Here is a 17,618-nt window from a genome sequence, read left to right as displayed (position 1 = left end):
AGACTATGTTGTCGAGGAGAATACTGAGATTCAGGCTACTAGACTAGAAGGGCTTGAGGTTCATAAGGAGGAGGTGTTAGCAATTCTGGAAAGTGTGAAAATAGATAAGTCCCCTGGGCCGGATGGGATTTATCCTAGGATTCTCTGGGAAGCTAGGGAGGAGATTGCTGAGCCTTTGGCTTTGATCTTTAAGTCATCTTTGTCTACAGGAATAGTGCCAGAAGACTGGAGGATAGCAAATGTCCCCTTGTTCAAGAAGGGGAGTAGAGACAACCCAGGTAACTATAGACCAGTGAGCCTTACTTCTGTTGTGGGCAAAATCTTGGAAAGGTTTATAAGAGATAGGATGTATAATCATCTGGAAAGGAATAATTTGATTAGAGATAGTCAACACTGTTTTATGAAGGGTAGGTCGTGCCTCACAAACCTTATTGAATTCTTTGAGAAGGTGACCAAACAGGAGGATGAGGGTAAAGCAGTTGATGTGGTGTATATGGATTTCAGTAAAGCGTTTGATAAGGTTCCCTACGGTAGGCTACTGCAGAAAATACAGAGGCATGGGATTCAGGGTGATTTAGCAGCTTGGATCAGAAATTGGCTAGCTGGAAGAAGACAAAGGGTGGTGGTTGATGGGAAATGTTCAGACTTGAGTCCAGTTACTAGTGGTGTACCACAAGGATCTGTTTTGGGGCCACTGCTGTTTGTCATTTTTATAAATGACCTCGAGGATGGCGTAGAAGGATGGGTGAGTAAATTTGCAGATGACACTAAAGTCGGTGGAGTTGTGGACAGTGCGGAAGGATGTTACAAGTTACAGAGAGACATAGATAAGCTGCAGCGCTGGGCTGAGAGGTGGCAAATGGAGTTTAATGCAGGAAAGTGTGAGGTGATTCATTTTGGAAGGAATAACAGGAAGACGAGTACTGGGCTAATGGTAAGATTCTTGGCAGTGTGGATGAGCAGAGAGACCTCGGTGTCCATGTACATAGATCCCTGAAAGTTGCCACCCAGGTTGAGAGGGTTGTTAAGAAGGCGTATGGTGTGTTAGCTTTTATTGGTAGAGGGATTGCGTTTCGGAGCCATGAGGTCATGTTGCAGCTGTACAAAACTCTGGTGCGGCCGCATTTGGAGTATTGTGTGCAATTCTGGTCGCCGCATTATAGGAAGGATGTGGAAGCATTGGAAAGGGTGCAGAGGAGATTTACCAGAATGTTGCCTGGTATGGAGGGAAGATCTTATGAGGAAAGGCTGAGTGACTTGAGGCTGTTTTCGTTAGAGAAGAAGGTTAAGAGGTGACTTAATTGAGGCATACAAGATGATCAGAGGATTGGATAGGGTGGACAGTGAGAGCCTTTTTCCTCGGATGGTGATGTCTAGCATGAGGGGACATAGCTTTAAATTGAGGGGAGATAGATATAGGACAGATGTCGGAGGTAGGTTCTTTACTCAGAGAGTAGTAAGGGCGTGGAATGCCCTGCCTGCAACAGTAGTGGACTCGACAACACTAAGGGTATTCAAATGGTCATTGGATAGACATATGGACGATAAGGGAATAGTGTAGATGAGCTTTAGAGTGGTTTCACAGATCGGCGCAACATCGAGGGCCGAAGGGCCTGTACTGCGCTGTAATGTTCTATGGTCTATGGTCTATGGTCCTGCATCTTCATGTAAACCTTTGGCAGTGTGACTGTGTTTCATTGTCTCATAGAATTTACAGTGCAGAAGGAGGCCATTCGGCCCATCGAATCTGCACCAGCCCTTACAAAGAGCATCCTACTCAAGCCCACCTATCTACCCTATCCCCGTAACCCAATAACCCCCACATCTCCTGGAGCTCATTCTTTTTTCTTCCCTCTTGACATTTGAGGCCCATCAGCAGGAGGGGTGGGTTGAAATAAACATTACATCCTTGCTGACCTTTTGTGAGTCAGGGTGGTCGTCTTGTTCAGAAAGGCAATCGTTACTTGCTCTTGCTCTCAACTAACTTTACCCGACTCTTAAGACAATGTGCCCTTCCCTGCCCCAATCTGCTCTCAATGTTCCCCTCCATCCACTGTTCGATTGCTCTGCCCTGATACTGAGCTGGAGTCGGTGGGAGACATTTCACCAGATATCCATCAATTCTGCTAAATTGATCCCAACTGTGAGGTGAAGGGATGTAGATACTGTGGTCCATTAGTGCCCAAGGATTTGTGTTTGGGAATCTTGTGCCACTTGATGGGTGCTTCCTGCAGCATTCCTGGTTGCTGATGGACCGTGTGCTAGACTGGGTTTAATATACGAATCATAGAATTTACAGTGCAGAAGGAGGCCAGTTGGCTCATCGAGCTTGCACTGGCCCTTGGAAAGAGCACCCTACTTAAGCTTAAAACCCACGCTTCCACCCTACCCAGTAAGCCCACCTAACCTTTTTGGATACTAAGGGGCAATCTAGCATAGCCAATCCACCTAATCACATCTTTGGACTGGTAGATTTGGCTGGAGGGGCCTGAACACACCATCATCAGTGAACTCGAGGAGCAATTGTGCGTGTGACAGAGAGTAATTAGATTGTCTTAACCTCGACTGCACAGAATTCATAATAAACACATTTAAGTAGTAGACGTCAGGGTATTCCTACAAGGGCTGGTTGTCATTCTAACAGACTCCGCCACTGAATATATACATGTGTTTGTGTGTATTTATTTTTATATATATAATATATATATATATATATATACTGGGCATAATAATAAACAAAGAACATTCAATTAGTGTGGCAACCCTTTGTTAATATTCCCAATATCGGCTATTAATATTCTCAATATCCGGTTTTATAAGCCAGTAAAAAGTCTGAATAATTTGAGTTTGTTTGAGGCTCTTTTCCATATCCCATACTTTAATGTCTCACTGTTTCTGAAAACGAGTGTGGGTCGCACTATTCCCAGCCAAGTTTAAAAACCGGTCTCGTTTATTTGACCAGCACGGACTATTCTGGGCCCTGAGGCTGGTTCTCAAATATTATAAGCTGAGGAACATCTGTTTTGAGGTAAAATGTTTTGTAATGTGAATTATACGTTTAATTGCTTTTAAATAGGGAAATATTAAATTCTGACAATGCATTTGGAAGGCGTGTGGAGGCTAACTGTTCCTTTCCCTGTGTCCAAAGGTTTTCAGTGACTCGGAGATTGTCCGTTGTGGGTTTTGGACTCTATGGATCTATACATGGCCCAACAGATTACCAGGTTAATATCCAGGTGGGTGAAACTTCTTCCGTGGTTTTGAATTTTGCATCCAGTTTGAAGGGAGAAGAGTGGGTCTAAGACTAGTATTTTAAACTTAAGAAAGACAACCTGAGTTAGGTGAAGTGAATTGGGGTACGAGACGAAGGGATAAATCAATTGTGCAGTGGCAGACATTTCAGAAAACTGTGATAAGTATATTCCTGCTGTAAAGAAGTCGAAAGTGAGGGGCCACCATCCCTGGTTAACTAAAGAAGTTAAGGAAAGCATCAAAAACATAACTGCACAAAGGTGAGTGACAGGTCAGATGATTGATCAGAATATAAAGAACAGCAGAGAATGACTAAAAGGTTAATCAGGAGAACCTGTTTGGGGAGGCTGGTACGGGAATTGAATTGTGCTGCTGGCCTGCCTTGGTCTGCTTTCAAAGCCAGCGATTTAGCTCTGTGCTAAACCAGAATGACAGGGAGTGGGATAGCTTGATCTTGGTTTCGGACAAGGCTCGGCACAACATCAAGGGCCGAAGGGCCTGTTCTGTGCTGTACTGTTCTAAACTGGGCTGGGGGGGGAGGGGGGGGGGGGGGGGCTGGTGCGTGTGGTCCGTAACTGGGCTGGGGGGGGGTGGTCAGTAACTGGGCTGGGAGGGGTGTGCGTGTGGTCAGTAACTGGGCTGCGGGGGGAGGCTGGTGCATGTGGTCAGTAACGGGGTTGCGGGGGGGGGAGGCTGGTGCGTGTGGTCAGCAACTGGGCTGAGGGGGGGTGGTCAGTAACTGGGCTGAGGGAGGGTGTGTGTGTGGTCATTAACTGGGCTGATTGTGGTCTGGTGCGTGTGGTCAGTAATGGCTGGGGGGGTGGTGTGTGTGTGGTCTAACTGGGCTGGGGGGGTGGTCAGTAACTGGGCTGCGGGGGGAGGCTGGTGTGTGTGGTCAGTAACTGGGCTGAGGGGGGGGGAGGCTGGTGCGTGTGGTCAGTAACTGGGCTGGGGGGGGGTGTGGTGTGTGTGGTCAGTAACTGGGCTGGGGGGGATGTTTGTGGTCAGTAACTGGGCTTGGGGGGTGGGGCTGGTGTTTGTGACCATTTGAAATAATTGAGTTAACCTTTTCTTTCCAGATCATTGAAAATGAGAAGAATGTAACACTCGGACAGAACGACACAGGGTTTTGCTGTGACGGGACAGCCAATACGTTCAGGGTCATGTTCAAGGAGCCCATTGAGATATTACCAAAAGTTAGCTACACCGCCTGTGCGACTCTCAAGGTATCCGTTCATCCTCAGGAACCTTTGACTCCGAAATGGCCCCTCTCTCAGCCAATTGCATTGGAAGCTTTTCTTCTGCCAAGTGAATTCTGCGAGCAGGGAGTTTCTCTTTCCTTCCTTTCTCGTTACTGTCCGACTCTCTCCTCACTGTGTTTGTGTATCCATTCCCCATGTCTGAGCTCAGCCTGGCAGTGGCTGCACTGTGCTCCATCTGAGTTGGGCATAGTTACTATCATTACCCTGACCTTGCCTGGTGCTTCCAATGAGCTCTTTCAGCAGGCAGTAACAGTCAGACTGACCAGGAGGTCAGCAACCTGCACATACATAGTAAAACCTGGGACCTGACCCGCGGCTATAGATGTAGTGTACAAAATCGTTCAGGGTCCAAATGGTGAGAGTGAGGGGTAATTAGACCAGTTGTATAGAATTAATTAAGTCCTTGTTTTAAAGTCGCCAATTATGAACATATTTTGTATTTCTGTTATAAATGCCCATGTTTGACATTTATAAAGGCAGCTGTGTATGTCAACCCCACACTAATTAAATCCTCAACAGAGTGGCAGTGCTGTACAAGGTTTACACAGGCTGATCCCATTCTGAATGTGAGCTAGGATTGTTTTATTGGGGAAAGGTTTACAGGAAATATATTTAATATGGAGGTTATTCCCAGTATTCCATGTGCACTGGAGGTTTCCGTCTCGGCAGTTCACACTCTGGGACCTCCCTCATTGTTCCCGCTCTGCTGCTTCTAATATGCTTCCCTTTTCTGCCTCCTGTCAGGGGCCTGATTCTCATTACGGCACCAAGGGACTGCGGAAGGTCATCCACGAATCCCCCACCACCGGGATCAACACTTACTTTGTCTTCTTCAACGTGCCGGGAAACAACAACGGGACGTCTGTGGAAGATGGGCAGATTCCAGAGATCATCTTTTACACGTAGCCTGACTCGGAGGCCTGGAGCTCGCCTCGACTGACTGAGAAACAGCTGTTTAATGCCACGCTTGGTGGCTTCTGTTTCACTGCTATTTTATTTCCTTTAGAGATGATGCCTGCTGTAGGTGAAGAGCAGTGGGATTTAAAGCCAGCGATAATTGATGAGTTGAGTCTCCTGAGATTTTCCACATATGGGGAGATGAGAACACGCATCCGTCAGGTTTAGCCAAGGTTTAGTGAGAAGGGCTACAGTGGACTGGTAAGCAGCACCAGTTCCAAACTACACCGAATAACTGACATAACAATTACAAGTAACGTTACAATTAGGAGAATGTTTGAATGGATGCCAATTGCAGGAGTTGTGTTTGGAGTTGGGTTACAGAACTTGTGTTTTTCATAGTTGAATCAGCACTGTTGGGTTCACAGAATATTTAGTGCAGTGATTAAAACATTTTTGATCCCCATCACCTTCACCGGATCTGCCATCAGATGCTGATCACTTAGCATTTTTAAACCACCCCTTGAGGAGGTGTTGGGAATGTTCACTCACCAAGGACTGTACTTTGCTCAATACTGAGCTCCAGACTGGGAGATATTGCCGTGAGAATCTGCTTTCCACCACTGTCAACCAGCAACCGAGGTCCCTCCCAGGGTGATGTCAGTGTGCACTGACCTGCCCCACTTTATTGCCCCTGCTATGGAAGTGCCTTAAACACCTTTGTGAACTCTCAACAAGGACTTGATGTGCATCCAGAGTTATTGACCAGCTAAGTCCTGTTGCTCATTAGGACTGGACTGTCAGTGTAGGGCAGAGCAGATGGCTTGCAGCTTACTTTTAATAGTTAATGGAGAGCTGGGAAAGTGAAGGGTCACCTGAAGAGATCAGCACATTTCACTTGTGCCAACCTTCGAAGGCAGCTTCTGTGTGTGGGACGAATCTGCTCAATCACTGAATATATTTAAGAAGGAAATAGATAGATTTCTCTTAACGGTGTCAAGAGGCAAGGGGAGAGCGTGAGAGTGTGGTGTTAAGTTTGAGCCTCAGCCATGATGATATTGAATGGTGGAGCAGGTGCAAAGGGGCAGATGGCTACTCTTGCTCCTAGTTTCTATGTTTCAGTTCATTTCCTCCTATTATAATAATAATCGCTTATTGTCACAAGTAGGCTTCAATGAAGTTACTGTGAAAAGCCCCTAGTCGCCACATTACGGCACCTGTTCGGGGAGGCTGGTACAGGAATTGAACCCGCCCTGCTGGCCTGGTTCTGCATTACAAGCCAGCTGTTTAGCCCACTGTGCTAAACCAGCCCCGCCACCCCATTTATTCAAACAACATTCTTGGAAAAATATAACTTATTAGTAGGATTTTGGACACTGTTCAAAAGTTTTAGTTGACACGGAAGACAGAGAAACTATTCGCTTTGTGGGAGAGTTCAGAACAAGGGAGCAGATTCTGAGAAGTAGAATCAGGCCTTTAATGGCTGATGTCAGGAAACATTCTTCACACCAAACGCAGTGGAAATCTGGAATGCTCTCCAGAAAGCGGGTGAGGCTGTGGGTCATTTGGAGCTCTAACTGAGATTGATCGGTTTTTTATTGGGTAAGGGGATTGAGGGATTTGGAATAAAGGGTGGTAAATGTTGGGATAGTGATCAGACACGATCTGATTGGATGGTGCAACAGGATAGAGGGGCTGAATGGCCGTCTCCTATTTCAGATTCAACTCTGAAATTACGAACTATTTTAACCAACTCTACCATCCAAATTCACTCTTGGCCAGTTTATACAGGAGGTCCTAATGTTACAGCTCCCAGAACTCGGCGCCAGTCACAATCCTGGACATGGATTGTCCAGGGAGGTGGGCTTTTTGTTGTCTGCTTTTGCATTTAAAAATAATTAAATTTAGAGTACCCAATTCTTTTTTCAATTAAGGGGCAATTTAGCGTGGCCAATCCACCTACCCTGCACATCTTTGGGTTGTGGGGGCGAAACCCACGCAGGACACAGGGAGAATGTGCAAACTCCACACGGACAGTGACCCGGGGCCGGGATCGAACCTGGGACCTCGGCGCCGTGAGGCAGCAGTGCTAACCACTGTGCCGCCCCTGCTTTTGCATTTTTAACCCAATTATCTCCAAATGTTCCCTTGCTGCAGACACGTGGAGTGGATCTTCCAGTGTTTATATCCACAACCGACAGCAGCAGATGGGCTCAGTACTGAGTGTGAAAAGCCTGTGGAGTAACTGATGGTGCAGCAAGCAGTCACTCCCATTTCTTGTGATTCTTTCCCACTAGCACTGACCTGTCTGTAATTTATTGTTCACTCTTCGTTATGAAAATATTAGTTGGACGATTTATTTAATTGTTTATTTGTCTGCCTGAGTTTTATTGGAAGAAATCCCAATTGTAAAATCGTAGAATTTACAGTGGCTATTTGGTCCATCGCGTCTGCACCAGCCCTTTTTGAAAGAGCGCCCCACTTAAGCCCACGTCTCCACCCCATCTCCATAACCCAATAGACCCACCTAACCCTTTGGACACTAAGGGCAATTTATCACGGCCAATCCACCTAAACTGCACATCTTTGGACTGTGGGAGGAAACCGGAGCACCCGGAGGAAACCCACGCACACACGGGGAGGATGTCTGCACAATGACCCAAGTGGGAATCGAACCTGGGACGCTGTGAAGCAACAGTGCTAACCACTGTGCTACCGTGCCACCCCGGTGGAAACAGTTCTCCTTGTGCTATTTCTGGAATGCAGACCTTTGTGAATCGTATGCTTTGTTCATGAGAGATCAGTTTTATGCATATCAAAGCAGGGATATAGAGGAGACGTAAATAACGGTGTGAGCATTTTTACCAGTGATGCATTATGGCTTTTTGTCACAGTGCTTGTGGTTTAAAAACTGGCCTCGGGCACAGGAACTGTCTTACATTGTTTTAAAGCACAGTCGCCCAGTGCAAACTCTTGGTGGAAAGAGTCAAACCATTCAATTCAACGAGAAGCATCCTGTGCGGGTTTGAATCAGAGTACCTTTCCAAATTATCTTTGACCCAGTAAAATTGTGGAAGTATATCTCCGCCTGACATGATAATGCACATAGTTAGGGACATTGAGATAGCTGTAGTTCACATTGAGCAAGCACAATGGTTTGTCATTCTTTATTACAGGGGTATATTTAACCTTGTAATTATTGTATATTTATAATTTGTCATTATTCCTCCTTATTTATCCATTTCTTGTTTAATAAATGTGTTTGGAAAGTTGTAGTTCAAACTCTAATCTAGGGGGAGTGTTTATTCCATTGTCTTCAGAAGTTCAAGTTGATTGTGTGATAACCAGATCCCTGGGCTGTGATAACCAGCTCCCTGGGCTGTGATAACCAGATCCCTGGGCTGTGATAACCAGCTCCCTGGGCTGTGATAACCAGCTCCCTGGGCTGTGATAACCAGATCCCTGGGCTGTGATAACCAGCTCCCTGGGCTGTGATAACCAGATCCCTGGGCTGTGATAACCAGCTCCCTGGGCTGTGATAACCAGCTCCCTGGGCTGTGATAACCAGATCCCTGGGCTGTGATAACCAGCTCCCTGGGCTGTGATAACCAGATCCCTGGGCTGTGATAACCAGATCCCTGGGCTGTGATAACCAGCTCCCTGGGCTGTGATAACCAGATCCCTGGGCTGTGATAACCAGCTCCCTGGGCTGCCTACAGATGACCCAGATATTGGGCAGCGGGAGTGAGGACTCGGCTATGGGGTGAACTGTTTGTGATTTTGCTTCTACAAAACGTGTGATCCTGATTATTCAGGATAAGGCAAAGCCCGTCAGTTCCAGGGATCAGTTATTCCATCATCTCCTTGTTACTTGCGTTTTGTTTCCTACCAACCCACAGACACTGTAGATCAGGACTCGCACCCCATCCCTAAGTCGTGCTAAATTCTGTTTGCGTGTTTTATGAAAAACCCTCCTGCCCGGCCATGTATGTGCAGCTTGGTAGCACAGTGGTTAGCACTGCTGACTCAGTGCCAGGGACCCAGGTTCAATTCCCGCCTTGGGTGACTGTGTGGTGTCTGCACATTCTCCCCGTGTCTGCGTGGGTTTACCCCGGGTGCTCCGGTTTCTTCCCACAGTTCAAAGCTGTGCAGGTTAGGTGGATTGGCCACTCTTGTGAGGTCAACCAGGAAACAAACTGGGGGGCAAAGCAAGGGCCGCGCCTGTTAGGGGCACTGTCCGAAAGCAACAAAGATCAACGGAAACCTGAAAACATCTAATGAAAGTGCAATTAAAGGGGTCAGTAAAGCACTCCAACCCCTGCAATGCCCACTGGGCACAGAAGGCCTCGATGGTGCTTGTGGGCATCGCATGCCCCCTTTCTAGAGACGCCTGGCCACGAACATAGCCACGGATGAGGGCCAGACAGTCTGGTTGGACGACCCCTCTCGGTCGCCCACTGCCTGGGCCTATAAATGGCGTCTTCCCCAGGAACAAGTTCACAAGGGGGTCCTCCACCCTCCCTGCCCCTCTCCACACCGGGTGCCTGTAGATCAGGAGCGTGGGGCTGAAGTGAAAACAAAACCTCCAACAAAAGATTTCTCTGAAAACTAAAAAGGAAAACTAAAAAGCCTGTACCATGTAACATAACATGGTCCACGAACGCTACGAGGCCACTAAAATGGCAGGCTTCCTGGGAGTTCGTGATCGGTGGTTGTACGGCACTGCTGCATTCAACACCCTCCACCCCAGGTCCCCAAGATTGAGGGGGAGGACTCCTCCAAGAGGGACATCCAGTGGGGATCTCTGTAGCCAGATGGCAAAAAGGCAGCCCATAGCGAGTCCTGGTGAGGGCAAGGTGGTGACAGGTGTCAGCAGCCCGGACAGGAAACTCCTCCAAGCAGTGCGAAAAGGTATTTTGTAGCATTTCCACGAGGAGGCTAGGATTGTGGGGCACCAGCCCCCGAGGGAGGTTTCAGGGCCTGGGGCCAATGTGGAATTCTGTCCGGGCAGGGCTTCGCCCAGACGGGAGACGACCGCACACCTGCGTGTCCTCTTGACCGCGAGTGCCATCAAGTCCGAGCACAACTGTTTCCAGATGTCGGATGGCATCGGTTGCAAGCTGGACATCCACTGCCGCACGTTGTGCTAACTCGTGGGGTGTCATTCAGCCCGCTCCTCCACTGATCCATGATCCTGGTCACCCCGGCAGCCACAGCTCGCTCCTCCGCTAGCCACTTGAAATGGTATTGGCGGTGGTGTGGATTCCTGAGCAGCGGCTCCCTGATGACAGCCACCACCCCTGATTGGGGGGGAGCTGCGGTGCGAGGAGACCATGCTCCAGACTTTGAGCAAGCCCTGGTAAAAGACGGGCAGCACCTGCTGGGGGTAACGAAGACCCTGCAGATCTATAAACAGGAGCCGCACGTCATAATTCGGGCCGTGCACCTGGTGGAAGAAATGCGTCGCCAGGGCTCACCAACGTAAAGGTATCGCTACAGGGTCTGAAGACCGAAGGTTGCCACCCAGGTGCAATGGCACACCAGCGCCTGGCCGCCCTCCCTAAGCGGGATACTCGGAACCTCAGCAGCGACCCAGTGCAGTCTTCAAAAGAACTCTACAAGCGTTCTCTGGAGCTTTGTGACAAAGTCAGGTGGAGGGGTCAAAGTGACCAGCCGGTACCGCAACATGGAGGGGTCAAAGTGACCAGCCGGTACCGCAACATGGAGGGGTCAAAGTGACCAGCCGGTACCGCAACATGGAGGCTATCAGCTGGTTTGTGACGAGAACGCGACCCCTGTAAGACAGCACTCTGAGCAGTCCTGTCCAGCGTCTCAAGCAAGCGATAACCTTGGTCTCCAGCTCCTGCCAGTTCGCCGGCCAGGAACTTCAGCCGGGCAAAGGTGGACACCCAAGTCCAGGAGGCTGGTCCTGCTCCAGGTGAAAAGCCTGGGCTCCTCTGGGAGGGGGTCCACCTGCCACAGACCGACCAGGAGTCCAGAACACTTGGCCCAGTTATCCTGGCAGAGGGCGCGTCGGAGTACACAGCCTGGTACTCTCGCATCCTCCGCAGGTCAACAGGGTCGGTGAACATGAGGAGCACCTCATCACGTAATTACAGAGGGCCACCCCGATGCCCGGCCCGTGCAGAACCAGTCCCGACGACCTGTTGAAAGGTTCCACGCAAATAGAATAGAGTTGGCCAGACAGGGGGCAGCCCTGATGCACTCCTCTCCCAAAGCGAAGGGGCGCCGTCAGGGACCCGTTAACCTTAACGAGACACTCTGCGGCAGTGTACAGAAGTCAGATCCGGGCGCCGAAATGTATCTCGAACCCGAATGCTTGCACAGTCCTAAATAAATATTTGTGATCCACCCTTTCAAACCCCTTCTCCTGATCAAGGGACAGGAAGGCACTCAACACACCAGCCCACTGGGAACGATGCACCAGGTCCCGGACCAGATGGACGTTGTGTGGACCGTGTGGGACTGGTCAGGGTGGATCATGTGGGCCAGCACGGTGCCATGGCGCAAACACATCGTCTTGGCGAATACCTTGTAATCCGTGCTGAGGAGGGAGACTGGTCACCAGTTTTTAAGGTGGCGAAGATCCCCCCTCTTTGGCAGCAGGGTAATGGTGGCTCTGCGCCATGAAAGGGGCATCTCCAGAGTCGCGATACCTTCTACCAGGACCCCCGCATATTGCTCCCCAAGACATCCCAGATCACCCTGCAGAACTCCAAGGTCAGCCTGTCCAGCCCTGGGGTTTTGCCCCTGGACAGGCTGTCGAGGGCGCTGGTCAGCTCCCCCAGACTTATAAGAGTATCAAGCCGACCTGCGGCAGTCAAAGAACAAAGAACAAAGAAATGTACAGCACAGGAACAGGCCCTTCGGCCCTCCAAGCCCGTGCCGACCATACTGCCCGACTAAACTACAATCTTCTACACTTCCTGGGTCCGTATCCTTCTATTCCCATCCTATTCATATATTTGTCAAGATGCCCCTTAAATGTCCCTATCGTCCCTGCCTCCACTACCTCCTCCGGTAGTGAGTTCCAGGCACCCACTACCCTCTGCGTAAAAAACTTGCCTCGTACATCTACTCTAAACTTTGCCCCTCTCACCTTAAACCTATGCCCCCTAGTAATTGACCCCTCTACCCTGGGGAAAAGCCTCTGACTATCCACTCTGTCTATGCCCCTCATAATTTTGTATACCTCTATCAGGTCGCCCCTCAACCTCCTTCGTTCCAGTGAGAACAAACCGAGTTTATTCAATCGCTCCTCATAGCTTATGCCCTCCATACCAGGCAACATTCTGGTAAATCTCTTCTGCACCCTCTCTAAAGCCTCCACATCCTTCTGGTAGTGTGGCGACCAGAATTGAACACTATACTCCAAGTGTGGCCTAACTAAGGTTCTATACAGCTGCAACGTGACTTGCCAATTCTTATACTCAATGCCCCGGCCAATGAAGGCAAGCATGCCGTATGCCTTCTTGACTACCTTCTCCACCTGTGTTGCCCCTTTCAATGACCTGTGGACCTGTACTCCTAGATCTCTTTGACTTTCAATACTCTTGAGGGTTCTACCATTCATCCTCCCACAAAACTCTGCAAGTATCCTCGCTGGACCGATCCGGAGAGAAGAAGGCGCTTTGGATTTGGGCTCTGACCTCGGATCCAAGACGAGGGACCCGTCGTTGGCCAGCAGCGTAAGGAGCTGCTGATAAACCCTGTGCTTTTTTTTATAATGATAATAATGATAATGTCACAAGTAGGCTTACATTAACACTGCAATGAAGTTACTGTGAAAGGCCCCTAGTCGCCACATTCCGGTACCTGTTCGGGTACACTGAGGGAGAATTCAGAATGTCCAATTCACCTAATGATTCACATCTTTCAGGACTTGTGGGAGGAAACCGGAGCATTCGGAGGAAACCCTCGCAGACACGGGGAGAACCTCCAGACTTGCATAGACAGTGAGTGACTCAAGCCGGGAGTCAAACCCGGGACCCTGGTGCTGTGAAGCAACAGTGCTAACCACTGTGCTATAGTGATGCCCCTCTATCAAGTAGAAGAAGGGGATCGGCGATCCATGTTCATGAGGATCTGGATTCGGACCTCACGTATGTGTCGCGGGACCTGACAAGTTGCAGGTCCCGCATGCGCCCTTCTGTACACCAGCCGCAGGGCCGGGTCCTCATCGGGCTGACCGAGACGTGATTCCAGGTCGAGCACCTTTTCCAGCACCTCAACCCTAGATTTCTGCCTCTTTGTCGACCCCCTCACATACTCCTGACAGAAGGTACGCACACGAGTCTTGCCCTCGGGGGGGGGGGGGGGGGGGGCGCTGCGATCACCCTCGGGGGGGGGTGGGGTGGGGGGCTGCGATCCCGCTCGGGGGGGGCCGCGATCCCGCTCGGGGGGGCCGCGATCCCGCTCGGGGGGGCCGCAACCCCGCTCGGGGGGCCACGATCCCGCTCGGGGGGCCCGTCCGTTTTGCTGACTGAGCAGCACCAATTGTACCTGTAATAAAGCCAGATGCCACAGTTCGCTTGTGTGGCGACTATAAACTTACAGTGAATACGGCTTCCCGACTCGACCGATATCCAATGCCTCGCACAGAGGATCTCTACGCGAAGCTTGCAGGTGGACTCTCGTTCACAAAATTAGATATGAGTCACGCCTACCTGCAGTTGGAGCTGGACGCTGCCTCCCGACCATATGTAACGATTAATACACACCGGAGCTTGTTGCCCTTTGGAGTATCCTCTGCCTGCGCTATTTTTCAACCTGTTTGAGGGCATTTTGAGAGGTTTACCACGTGTTGCTGTCTACCTAGATGACGTTTTGATTACAGGGACGTCGAAGCAGGAACATTTGGAAAATCTGGAGGCTGTCCTTAGACGCTTTTCGGAGGCTGGAGTCCGTTTACGTCGCACAAAGTGCGTATTTCAGGCAAAGGAAGTAGTCTACCTGGGTTAGCGGGTGGACCGCAAAAGTTTGCACCCCGTCGCAGAGAAGGCGCGTGCGATTCAACAGGCCCCCGCCCCGACTGACATTTCACATCTTCGTTCTTTTCTCGGTCTCGTAAACTATTACGGGAAGTTCCTCCCCAATCTAGCAACTACGCTGGCCCCTTTGCACCTTCTGCTAAAGAAAAATCACACCTGGGTTTGGGGTCAGCCGCAAGAAACAGCTTTCCGGCAGGTAAAGCAACAATTGTCGTCTGGGTTACTAACCCACTATGATCCTGGAAAGCCTTTGCTCGTCACATGTGATGCATCCCCGTATGGTATTGGGGCCGTCCTGTCCCACAAGATGGAGAATGGGGCCGAGCGACCGATAGCTTTCGCCTCCCGCACATTGACTGCAGCGGAGAAAAAGTACGCGCAGATTGAGAAGGAGGGCCTGGCAGTGGTTTTTGCGGTGAAACGCTTCCACCAGTACATGTATGGCCGCCATTTCACTATCGTGACTGATCATAAGCCTCTACTGGGACTTTTCAGAGAGGAGAAGCCAATACCGCCCATTGCTTCTGCACGGATCCAGCGCTGGGCTTTGTTGCTTGCTGCATACGAGTATTCTCTGGAGCACAAACCAGGAACGCAGATAGCAAATGCCGACGCACTGAGCCGATTGCCTTTATCGACCGGCCCCATGTCGACCCCCACGACTGGTGAGGTGGTTGCTACCCTAAATTTTATGGACACCTTGTCTGTCATGGCATCACAGATCCGTGAGTGGACCCAGACGGAGCCAGTCCTGTCAAAGGTTCGGCACATAGTCCTGTATGGTGGGCAGCATAGACAGCTCCCAGGCGAGTTGCGGGCATTTTCCTCCAAGCTGTCAGAATTCAGTGTGGAAGACGGCATCCTCTTGTGGGGGACGCGTGTGATTGTCCCGGAAAAAGGCTAGGAGCTGATACTAAGAGACTTGCACAATGGGCATCCAGGTGTGTCCAAAATGAAAATGTTGGCCTGGAGTTATGTCTGGTGGCCAGGCATCGACACCGGCATTGAGAAGGTGGCCCAAAACTGTTCCATTTGCCAGGAGCATCAGTAGCTTCCGCCGGCCGCGCCCCTACATCACTGGGAATGGCCAGGGCGGCCTTGGGCACGCTTGCATGCAGATTTCGCAGGTCCTTTTCAAGGATCCATGTTCCTTCTATTAATTGACGCCCAGTCTAAATGGCTAGAGGTGCATAAGATGCAGGGGACAACGTCCTGCGCAACAATTGAAAAGATGCGTTTATCTTTTAGTACGCATGGCCTCCCCGAGCTGCTGGTCACGGATAACGGCATTCCATTCACGAGTGAGGAGTTTGCGAGGTTCATGAAGATGAACGGCGTACGCCATATCCGCACTGCCCCTTACCACCCGGCTTCAAATGGGTTGTATGGACGCGAGACTGGCTTGCATTTTGTTTACGTATATGACCACCCCCCATGTGGTGACTGGGGTAGCTCCCGCAGAACTCCTAATGGGCCGGAGACTTCGCACCCGCCTTAGTATGTTTTTCCCGGACATTGGCGCAAAAGTACGCCGCACACAAGAACGGCAGGGACAGGGATTTTCTCGGCATCGGCCGATTCGGCAGTGTTCGTTTGGAATTTTGCTGGTGGTGCCCAGTGGGTTCCTGGCGTAATCTTTTGCCAAACGGGCCCTATATCTTACCAGGTGCAAGCCCAGGGTCGTCTCCAGCGCAAACATATAGACCACGTTCGGTCCAGAAGACTATCCCCGCCAAAGATTCCCCGCCCCCGGAGCTCATTTCTACAGCCACAGAGCCCAGAGACAAAGGAAGGTAGCCCTCACAATCTTCCACTGGTGCCTCACTCAAAACCTGCGCAGGTCGTTACAGAACCGAATGGAGATAGAGACGCTGACATGACGGAGGCAGCAGACTCTGACGCCGAGATGGAGACACAAGATGCATCAGAGGGGGAATCCTCGGGTCCACGGGCCGTGGATGTACGTTCATCACGGAAGCGCCGGTCTCCGTCTCGTTACACGCCGCCTGATCCAGCGCCGCGTGCAAATGGTGTCCGGCCTGCGTCAAAACGAGTCCGACTAATGACAATCCCACAATCCTGTGGGAGTATGAGCTTCCCCAATGAGGGGGGGCGGAGAAACCATTAGTAAACTCCAAGTATAAATAAAGCTGGCCAGTTTGGAACCAGCAGGAAGGAATGTGCAGCAAGGGGAAGTTGCTGCTGTTATATATATTATATATATATATATATATATATATGTGTTATTGTAAATAAATGTTATTACTTTGTATCCTTAGAACCCGTGCTCGATTCTTCATGGCCCTCACAAAAGTCACTGTCTGTGCGGAGTCTGCACATCCTCCCCCTGTGTGCGTGGGTTTCCTCCGGGTGCTCCAGTTTCCTCCCACAGTCCAAAGACGTGCAGGTTAGGTGGATTGGCCGTGCTAAATTGCCCTTAGTGTCCAAAAGGGCTGGGTGGGGTTACTGGTCTACGGGTAAGGGGCGAAGGTGTGGGCTTATGTGGGGTGCTCTTTTCAAGGGTCGGTGCGGACTCGGTGGGCTGAATAGCCTCCTGGACTGTAAATTCTATGTCTATGAATGGTTTCCCCTAATCGGCATCTCTTGACCCCGCCCACAACTTAAAATGCTGCCTCAACTGCCTCCAAATGACATTACGTTTTAATATGAAAACAAAATGCTGACAATATTCTGCAGGGGTGGCCAGCATCAGAGGTTGGAGAGGTAAATGTTGGAGCATTAACAGAAGCAGGAACAATGGGAGCAGAAGGGGAATAAAGAACTTTATCCTGGTGGGTTAATTAACCGGTTACGATGAGTGGGAACATTCAACACATTAAATGGATGAAGTGTAATGTTTGTTTCCACACTCTGATGTGGAGATGTCGGTGTTGGACTGGGGTAAGAAGTCTTACAACACCAGGTTAAAGTCAAACAGGTTTGTTTGGAATCACTAGTGATTACAAACTGGGGAAAGCTAGTGATTGCAAACTAGTGAAAGCCAATGATTGGAAAGCTAGTGATTGCAAAGTAGTGAAAGCTGGTGATTGCAAACTAGTGAAAGCAAGTGATTGCAAACTAGTGAAAGCTAGGGATTGCAAACTAGGGAAAGTTAGTGATTGGAAACTAGTGAAAGCCAGTGATTGCAAAGTAATGAAAGCAAGTGATTGCAAACTAGTGAAAGTTAGTGATTGCA

General features: G+C 49.9%; 1 protein-coding gene across 2 annotated transcripts in view; it reads left to right on the top strand.

Annotated features, from left to right (window-relative positions):
- The window catches only part of LOC140387355 (BTB/POZ domain-containing protein 1), a 54,494-nt gene extending 45,795 nt beyond the window's left edge, over positions 1 to 8,699 (top strand). For both annotated transcript variants that reach the window (XM_072470308.1, XM_072470309.1), the window contains exons 6-8: positions 3,149 to 3,236; positions 4,332 to 4,478; positions 5,259 to 8,699. In XM_072470308.1, coding sequence (XP_072326409.1) covers positions 3,149 to 3,236; positions 4,332 to 4,478; positions 5,259 to 5,420 — 397 coding nt within the window. In that variant the 3' untranslated portion in view covers positions 5,421 to 8,699. The remainder of the gene's footprint in view (positions 1 to 3,148; positions 3,237 to 4,331; positions 4,479 to 5,258) is intronic.
- Positions 8,700 to 17,618: the final 8,919 nt, after the last annotated feature.

The sequence above is a fragment of the Scyliorhinus torazame genome, chromosome 12 (genome assembly GCF_047496885.1).
Source record: "Scyliorhinus torazame isolate Kashiwa2021f chromosome 12, sScyTor2.1, whole genome shotgun sequence".
Taxonomy (NCBI): Eukaryota; Metazoa; Chordata; class Chondrichthyes; order Carcharhiniformes; family Scyliorhinidae; genus Scyliorhinus; species Scyliorhinus torazame.
The sequence above is the reverse complement of the archived record's forward strand: the minus strand, read 5'-3'. Positions and strand labels throughout refer to the sequence as shown.